The 10,232-nt window shown below is 35.1% G+C and overlaps 1 protein-coding gene across 1 annotated transcript in view; it reads right to left on the bottom strand.

Moving 5' to 3' along the window:
* LOC106685064 (large ribosomal subunit protein uL24) overlaps positions 1-10,232 on the bottom strand; it is a 16,663-nt gene that overhangs the window by 2,388 nt on the left and 4,043 nt on the right. The window contains exons 2-3 of the mRNA XM_014427547.2: positions 6,390-6,559; positions 5,932-6,072 (exon numbers count right to left, since the gene is read on the bottom strand). Of these exons, the coding sequence (XP_014283033.1) occupies positions 5,932-6,072; positions 6,390-6,559 (311 nt within the window). The remainder of the gene's footprint in view (positions 1-5,931; positions 6,073-6,389; positions 6,560-10,232) is intronic.

Genomic DNA, 10,232 nt, shown 5'->3' with positions numbered 1-10,232 from the left:
AGTCAGCTGACATCGAAGTACCAGCTGACTGTAACTTTATATATATATATATATACACATATATATACACATCTAATACAAAATGTTAATTTCATCAAGCAATAAGGTTTTCAAAAAACAACTATAATTTGTTTGTTTTTAAATATTTATTATTACAATTACAATTTTTATTATTTGGAGAGTTAGGTGTATGGATTACATCAATTAGTAATGAACGTTGGGGGTTTTCCAAGTTACTAATTTCAAATTCATGATTTTTCAAGCCTAGTTTTAATTAGGCCCATTTTTATGTAATTTTCAGTTCGGTTTAGTAGTACCTATTATGCAATTTCTCCTGCCTTATGGGGTAAGTGTATGCAAAGTATCTCGAAGACTAGTAATTCAAAAGGTATAAGGAATATTTTAATAACTTTAATCATGAACAAAGTTGAAATGAGTCACATATTCACTTTTACAATCTTCAGTGATAGTAATATAAGTTGGATGTGGAATTTGAATGAATACATGTTTTGAGAAAAAAGAATTTACACATCAATGCAGAAGTCCGCATGTACCCTAACAAATATGATAGTAGGGGTCAGTGCACATCTAACATACCTTTCCCACAACTTAAATTTACACTTAGCTTGACTATCATGTTTTGTCATAGCAACAATTTTTTTTTCTTTCTAATAATTTATTTATTGTTATTTACAACTGTATACAAATATATACAACAAGTAAATTTGCTGTCGGTGACATGATGACATGATACAAACATGTGGAGAATCTACCCACTGATAAAACTCCAATAACATTTCTAGAGGAGATCTCGAGGCCATCTTCTTTTCAGATGCCTAGGAGGTTTATTAGGTAATGAAGAAGCCAGGTTAGAAACAAGTGGATTTGGGTGGTTGAGAAGTTTATCATGGAAGGAATGGTATCTGGTTCTGGCCAAATCAACAACATATGGAACATTGAGGTCCTGATGGATGACTTGATTTATGACAAAGTAAGGAGCATTAAGGATTTTACAAAGGATTTTGGACTGTAATGATTGGATTCGGAGGAATTTGATGGTTTAGTGGAGCTCCAAAGCTCAACTCCATATGTCCAGATAGGCCTTATAATAGTCATGCAGATCAGTCTTTTGTAATGGATTGGCAATTTAGTCCGTTTGTCTAGTAAATGTTGTAATAGTCAGAATCGACGAGCAGTTTCTTGTCTTTTAAGTCTTGTATGAGGATTCCATGTCAGTCGTTTGTCCAGATCTAGTCCTAAGTAACGGATCTGTTCGACAGGAATATGAGGGGTAATATTAAAGGATACTGTAGGGCAAGAAGTCATGGGTTTACGACGAAGGGTAGCTGGAGGGATTTATTGGAATTAGTATTAATCCTCCAGTTTTGGCACCGTTCTTTAAGAGTGGTGATATGGGATTGGAGGGTTTGGAATACAATTTAAGTATCATTGTTCACTGACAATAGACATGTGTCATCGGCATACATGGTGAGGATAGTGTTAGGATGGGTTGGGATGTCAGCTGTGAAAACTGTGTAAAGGATAGGACCAAGGATACTACCCTGAGGTACACCAGCAGACTGACGGAATAGGGATGAATAAGCACTGTTGTGATTTATTTGAAATAATCTGCCGGAGAGATAAGAACGGATAATGAGGAAGTATGTAGGGGGTAGGAATTGTATACAGATCTTGTATAGCAGTCCTGGGTGCCTGACTCGATCAAAAGTATGTTCTACATCAAGAAAGACTCCCGAGCAGTACATCACACACTCCAATGAAGACGAGGGAACATAGCAACAATTTAAATCTAAACAACTGTTAAAGAGTTAGGTAAATCACATAAGATTTTGTGGAACAGCTTCTTTTGAAGGTTTCCCTTATTGTTATTTTTTAAAATAAAAACACGTGCCTAGAGGTGGATTAAAACAGAAACAGCTATACATAAGAAGTTGAAAGATACAACTTGGCTAATAGTTTGGCATTGATATATTTCAGCTTGTAATACTTCACCTTGTTGAACTCTCATGGCTGATTCATGGTACATAGGTGTTCCAATTTTATGCTCCATAAATGACAGCTCTTACCAATTTACCAGGTAAGAGCTGAAACAGTAAATACTTTCAGATTACCTCATAAACACTTAACGAAGAAATTTGGAGAACTTAAATCAATACTGGTCAACAAAGATCTAGTTATAAATTATTATTCAGCACCCGCTAATAAGTTTTAAGTTAACAAACACCTGATAAATCAAAAAAAAATTTATTGTATTAACAATGAATCACAATTGAATTTTTGAGTGAAAATCTTATTGTTAATTCTTCAATACCACATTAGAAATAATAATAAATGAACCTTATTGTATATATGTATGTATAGTTGACCGTAAAAGTTGATATATAGGGAGATGGTCAGGGTTGCGGTCAATAGTGAAACAAAAATAATAATTAATAAATAGTTGAAAACTATTTTTGTTTCACTATTGACCGCAACCCTGACCATCTCCCTATATATATAAATGAACCTTATATTGAAAAAACATCCAAAATTATACAAAATCTAAATTCTAATAAATAAAAAAGTCCAATCTATCACAGAACATTCCCTCTATCGAAGAAAATTCCAACAGTAACATTCAAATTAAAATGTGTAAGTGTGATTAAGAATCTTATAGAAAATTAGACAACAGCCCCCTTGAAAACCTAACAAACAATTCCCATACTGAAATTTTATTCAGCTTTAATGGTTCAGAAATACTCAATTAAAATGCTAAATCAAATATCCAATAAAAAAAAAAAAAATTAGAACTCCTTAGACCTGAACTATTAAGAAACAATCCCTATAACCCACGACCTCCAAATTCGCCATGGAACACCAAAAACCTAACTATCCTAATACTCCTTGATTGATGATTTCTCCAAAGCATTTGACACGGTTGACTATACATCCTTCGTAACAAACTACGAAATCTTCCTTTCTTCTATCCAACAGTGCTTTGCATTGGTTTCAATCCTTCCTTTTCAATCGCTCCCAGTATGTAGTGGTTCCAGATAAACCATCATCATAGACTTGACTCCTTACATGTGGTGTCACTCAGGGTTCATCGCTTTTCACCATCTATATCAATGACCTTCCCCTCCTTATCCAACATTCTCAATACCATTTGTACGCTGATGATTTCCAAATTTACCTTTCCTTCCCATCTTCTGACCTATTGGTTGCCACAGAGAAGCTTCAAGAAGACTTGAATCAAATTAGTCACTGGGCACAAGAAAACAATAGAGTTGAATGCAGAGAAGAATAAAGCAATCGTAATAAGATCCAATCACCTCCTGAAAACGATTCCTCATATTCCAACCTTATTCCTAAACAATCCAACACAATTCCATCCACACGCTAAAAACATTGGTGTCACTATAGACCAAACTCTCTCCTGGAAAAACCACGTCTCCTATATTTCCCGTTGTACCTTCTCCACCCTAAAGCATTTAAATTATCTTTGTCACCTACTTTCTTTTGAAACCTGTAGGCTCCTGGTATCTTCCTTAATATTCCCCTACTTTGATTATTGCTGTGTGGTTTACAGGGGTGTCTCTGGGGATCTCTAAGCAAAATTAAAATGGTCAATTAATTGTTTTATACAATTCATCTTTGGGGTCCCCAGGGATGCCTCTATCACCCGATTTTATAAAGAATATTTCATTGTTATCATTTTTGTTTTCTATCATTCATTATCAGAAGTGTTTTTCATCTTATGTTTTATGATATGACATATGGTTTTACTTTATTTGTTCTATTCTTATTTCATATATTCTGTTAATTATTGTTGATCATTTTTATCTTTTCAAATTCATTATTTTATGACATTTTTATTCTGTATTTCACTCTAAGGTTCTAAAGCCTAATTTTGACGCTTGTATATTATTCTAAAGGGATCAATCCCAGAATAAATAAAGAATATTATTATATTAAAGAAAACTAACAACTACAGTAAATTTAAATCCACATACGTAATGGAAGATGTGAAAAAAATTTGAAAATATCATCCTTGAAATGCTACTAAACAAAGCCTATACGAAAATGGAAAATTATAAATAAAATTTTATTTTTCTGTTGTCATGAAAATTTATACTCTGAGATCTCTCAAGGTGGGAATGACAAATATTAACATTGTTAGTGCCAAGAATGCAACAGTTCTACAAAAGTAACCTTGCCATGATGCAATCAGGAAGGACTGGGCAGTCTCAAGTTACATATACCATCCTTAAATATGAAATTTCAGTTCCACATGACTTTTTACTTTTGGGCTAGACTGTACGCATGCACGCACGCAGAGAGACCATTTTGCAAGATTCATTTTGTTATTTAGACTTGGGTGACCTCAAAAAATGTATTTCTGTCAATATAGTCAAATGAGAGTAGAAAAAAAACAAAAAAAAAAAACAGAATCAGAACCCTAGAAAACTCAAGAAATTAACTCTATATTAAAAAACATCAACAGTAACAGTAAATAGAAATGCACATGCGCAATGAAAAATCTGATAGCAAATTTCAGAAATAGTGTCCGAGAAAAACTAACAACTGATACCTATACCCAAGAATTCTGCCAAATTATTAATTCAAAGTTTGAGGGTTTTTAATGGGTGATACTCTTAAGTATTTATTTCAAGGGATTAACCCAGAATAGTATCGTTTTGAAATTATCACATTATAATCTAAAAAAGTAACTATCAGGAGCTACTACTTGTATTCCTTCAGGTAAGAGGAACCTACAGTATTTTTTTCATTTCTTTAAAATTAATATAAATCAATAAACAAGTTTATTTTAACCTGTGGGATATAGAAATTATCATTTGTCCAATAAAATCCACTCATATACTAGGATAAAAGGCATAGTCATTAAAAAAAATTACTAAAACCACACATAATTATATAAAATAAAATCTTTTAATATAGTTATGATTTATGCCATATAGTTTTGTCTTGAAATCAATTATTGGTAAGTCACAATATAAACTGTCTATTACCTAGATATTACATTATATCTTTAGGTAGGCGTTAGTAAGGGTTTGTATTCAACCAGCAATATATTTTCTCATCTTTGAGACACAAGTTATAATTTAAAATAAAAAACAATCATATGTTCTTTGGGCCAGCAAATTGTGATGTATTTTTTTATTTACTAAGAATTTTAGCACAGCCAGAATATAATTCGTTTCAAGTATAGGTTGACATAATGAGATTATATAGGGTGTTTTTTTAAGCCCGATAGAACTTGAAATTGTAAAAAATAACACAAAAAATTAAATTGTAATCAAAATTTTTTTTTATTCGAAAGATCAATACGTGACATTAACATTTGAAAATGATTTCGGGCATATGGGCACCGCGGCTGTTCTTGACGAAGCGCATTCTGTTCGAGCACTGCTGGCCGTATGTCACGAATAACACGAACAATGCTGGCCTCCAAGGCGTCAATTGTTGGTGGTTTATCAGCATAAACCAGTGACTTCACGTAGCCCCACAGGAAATAATCGAGAGGTGTCAAATCGCACGACCATATGCGGCAATTTTGCTTATTAACAAACCCGTTAAGCCAAAAATACGCCTCATCGCTGAACACAATTTTACAGAATGCGCTTCGTCAAGAACAGCCGCGGTGCCCATATGCCCGAAATCATTTTCAAATGTTAATGTCACGTATTGATCTTTCGAATAAAAAAAAAATTTTGATTACAATTTAATTTTTTGTGTTATTTTTTACAATTTCAAGTTCTATTGGGCTTAAAAAAAAACCCTATATATACACTAATCTATTAGACAGTTAATTATAGAACCTCAAAAACTCTATTAACTAATACTCAATATAGCATTTTCATAACTAAAATGAAAAAAATTATTTTGAAATGTTTGATGAATACAACATACCTTGCTGGGATGAATACCAACATAAACACTAGCACCATTTGCTTTCTCCCTCTGAATTCTTTCTATGTAGATTACAAACTTTTTCCTGTAAACTTGGATTACTTTCCCTACTTGTTGTCCTTTATAGTGTCCTCTTACAACCTAAAAATTATAATTACAAACTATATTCAATGATTTCACAGATGGTTAATGTCACCCATAATAGGACAAAAAATGTTTTTCAAAAGTTTATATAACAAGAGTACAATAACAACTCGAAACATAAACTAATCAAAAAATTGATTAGAATACTCGAGGTTTCTTGAAACAACCAAATTTTGAATTTCCAACAATTTATTTCGTCAAAATAGAAAAAATTCAGTCTTTAATAATATGTATGATATGAAAAAACAAACAATGACACAATAAGATAAAAGGCAAATATAAATATAACTAATAATGAATAAAATTGTTCTTACTTGAACTTCATCATCCTTTCTTACAGGTATAGTACGAACATTATATTTTTGACGGAGTTCTTTGGACAATGGAGCAGACATCAATTTTCGTCTGATGTGAGAGGGTGCAGTAAAATGTCTTTTACGATTTTTCCTTCGAGATGATGTAACCAATTTATTCATTTTCATTTCTGAAATGTAATCAAAACTTTAAAATAAATAAGTATTTTGAACTATTTAATATCAAAATGTATATACTGATATATAATGGAGGGCCAAACAAGGTGACAGTTTAAACCCCCTGCTATTTGTACAAAACATGGATAAAATAGCAATAATACACAGACAATCTGATGGGACATTCCTGGGGCGAAGAAACTTCTTCCCTGTGGTAATCTAGTTTCATCTCTACCTGAAAAATATAGTTCTTATGCCTAACTTGGCAGAAATGTTGCAGCAAGCAGTGGCTGAATGGGAAAAAGAGTTCCATAAGAAAGCATGGTAGATCAGCAAAGGAAAGATCCTGCAAGTAAATAGGACACAAAAAGGGATTCATATATATTACAGCACCGGAAAAATGAAAACATTCATGGTCTTCATTTAGCATAGTACCGTTATGGATAGGATTGGAAAAGTAGACTTAAAAATATCAAACAGAATAAGTAAATCAAAATCAGTCTTCTACAAGATATGTAGTACCACAATTGGGAAGTGAGAAATAACCAGAAAAATGAAGCTTCACATCTTCAAGTTGGTATACCCACCTGTAACTCTTACGAAAAAATAAAATTCCTGTGAAGAATTTTGAGGAAAACAAGAACATGATTTTATCTCAATTATCTTAATGATTTTAGAACACTGTGGTACACATAGTTTAATTTTACTAAATCCCTCAATTTCATTCTTAGTTCCTTCAATGTACATCAATTCAAGACTTAATATTTTTATTGGTTACTTTCTATATTGAGAAACCTTCACTTAGTGAAAGTCAAACTTGAGTTTGTTAATGAAAGTATGACTAGCTAAAGTCGGGTTCTCTAATCTAATATTACAATAGGTAGATATATGTTATAAATATAAGTATGTCCTAAAGTCAACGTATGCTCAGAGAGTTTTGAGGCTTGCTGGATATGAGAATTTATGGTATATTGTATATAATATGGATATGCAGGCTTTCAAGTAGTTTTTGGTTTCGCCGATGTAAGCTTAGTTGCAATTAGGGGTGGAACAAGGGATATGGTACACTATATTGGAGTTGTATGGAAGGTTAATGGAGTCTTTTAGGTTGCTAAAAAGAAAGGTAAGTTTAATTATAGAATTTTAGACCTAAAAGTAAGTTAGCGATGGTAGAATTTAGTATAGATTTTTGTATATTGTCTTTCTCTCGGAGCCCCAGTCCTATTCCCCATATATATATATATATATATATAACAGTTACGGTCTGAGTCAGCTATTACTTCAATGTCAGCAGACTGAGGAGATCAGCTGATCGAATGTATATAAAGAGATGTACCAAACCCAATAAAGCTAGTATGTTACAGCAGTTCAAGCGTGTTAGATCTTATTCCTTCTTTTGACATTTTGCATTCGCCGATACCTAACTGGTGCCGACTTGTGGGGTGACCTGCTAGGGAAGGTGGGTGCTTGGGTTAGGAATATCAAGGGAAATAAGAGAATTAAGTTGGGGAGTAAAATGTACAAATGTCATCGACAGAGGCCACACAGGTTGAAGCAATCAATCAGGCTGAGGACTGGAGACGAAGCCTTAGGAGGAAATATGAAGATATCTTTTTTAAAGAACTCGGGACAACCGGGAGGACGGTTTGTGAGATCTCACTAAAACAAGACAAAATGATATACGTGAAAGAGAGGAGATACCCGCCCGAAGGCGCTAGGTCACCACATCCGGGAAGAGCTCAAAAGTTTAAAACACCAGGGAATAATTATTGATAATACATCCCCATACAATAGTCCACTGTGGTTAAAGAGCACGCCAGGTGAAACTACTGAAAAGTACAGAGTGGTGATAGATTACAGGAAGCTGAACAAGAATACCATAGACAAAAGTATCAGACATTTGGACAGGCTGAGCGGGGCGACGGTGTTCAGCACATTGGACTTAAAGGCCGGATATCATCAAATCAAAATGCACCCTAAGGATCAACATAAGACAGCATTCACATTCGAGAGAGGCCACTAAGAATTTACTAGGATGGCATTTGGCCTCAAAAATGCTTCTATAACGTTCCAGCATCTGATGGATGAGTTTATGAGGGGAATAGACAAATCAGTATGCCAGATTTATATGGATGATCTCCTAGTGGTCATTAAGAACGAAGACGAACATGTCCAACATTTACACAGTGTATTCCAGAAAATCAGGCAATTTGGGCTCAAATTATTTAAATTGGCCACACAATTTTCAGGGAAGGAGTTAAACCCAACACGGATAAAGTCGCAGCAATACAGAAGATGGCAGTGTCTTGGGATATGAAGGGAGTTCTGAGGTTGCTAGGAATTTTAAATTATTATCGAAGATTTGTGCCAGAAGTGGCTGAGTACCTCGTCCCACTCAACAATCTCCTGAAGAAAGGCAATCATCATTCCGATGGTTGAAGACAATATAAGGCGGTGCATGGAGAATCTGCAACAGGAGCCGGTGCTTGCTTTTTCGGACTTCACTCGGCAATTCAATATCACTACAGATGCGAGTGAGTATGCATTGGGAGCGGTGTAGTCACAGGATGGAAAAAGGGGAGATCGACCAGTGGCGTATGCCAGTAGGTGCCTAAAGAGACGGAGACCAGATACAGTACGTTGGAACGAGACCTCTTGGGAATAGTATGGGCTGTTGACCACGTTAGACCATGTTGTTAGCAGAAGGTTTAGGGTACACACCAACCACAACAGGCCTCTGCAATGGGTGGGGAAGTTGAAGGAATCTTCGGCTAGGATTACGCGTTGGAAGGAGCTCCTAATACAATATAACATAGACATAATATATAAACCAGGAAAAGAAAATGTGGTAGCGGATTGGTTGTCTCGAGCAATTACAGTAAATGCAGTAGAAGAGGATGCCGGAGAACCATCTGGGCAATTCCTGTGGGAGTGGACACCGGAAGAGGAAGAATAGAATGAGGTGGAGGAAGATGATAGGGAAAAATCTTCGTCTAACGAGAGTTCGGAAGAAGGAAGACCAATAGATATTGAGGAACTGGAGGACATAATAAACAACAAGAGGTGGCAGATTGTATGGAAGACGAGGACCACTAGATTGCTCAAAGTTTAGTGCAGCGAGTATGGGCGAAGCAATATCACAAAAATTTGGTCACAGCCAGGCGTGAAGAACGTCCAGATCTGTAGAACATTGAACAATGCTTCGAAGCCTGGAGAAAAGTGTTACCTGTATGTTGGGAATGAAACCATTTGAGAGAAGATCAAGCGGCCATGGCGTGATGAACCGATAGGACATTCGCCCGATGCAAGCTGATGGTGGAAACCCTTCAAGAGGATGAACGCCAGTGAGGTGACTGTAGCATATCATTAGGGAAAAACAAATCACCACGGTATCTCAGAGACTCTGCAGAGAAGGTACTTTTGGTGGGGGATGAAGAAGACAATCACAGAAGTCGTAGGAAATTGCGAAGTCTGTCTAAGCACGAAATATGACAGAAACCCACCAAAAGGGAGACAAGAAGAGACACAGACCCCAGATGCACTGCTTGACGATCTGCAGATCGATATTTTTACATGGAGAGGATATAAATGGATAACTATGATCGATATCTTCAGCAAGGCGGCAATGGCACACCAGGCGCAGGACAAGTCGTCAGAAGTGGTGTATATATACTTATATATATATAT

The sequence above is a fragment of the Halyomorpha halys genome, unplaced genomic scaffold (assembly GCF_000696795.3).
Source record: "Halyomorpha halys isolate HHAL.00 unplaced genomic scaffold, Hhal_1.1 Scaffold654.1, whole genome shotgun sequence".
Taxonomy (NCBI): Eukaryota; Metazoa; Arthropoda; class Insecta; order Hemiptera; family Pentatomidae; genus Halyomorpha; species Halyomorpha halys.
Note: the sequence above shows the minus strand (reverse complement) of the source record. Positions and strands in the feature narration are given on the sequence as shown.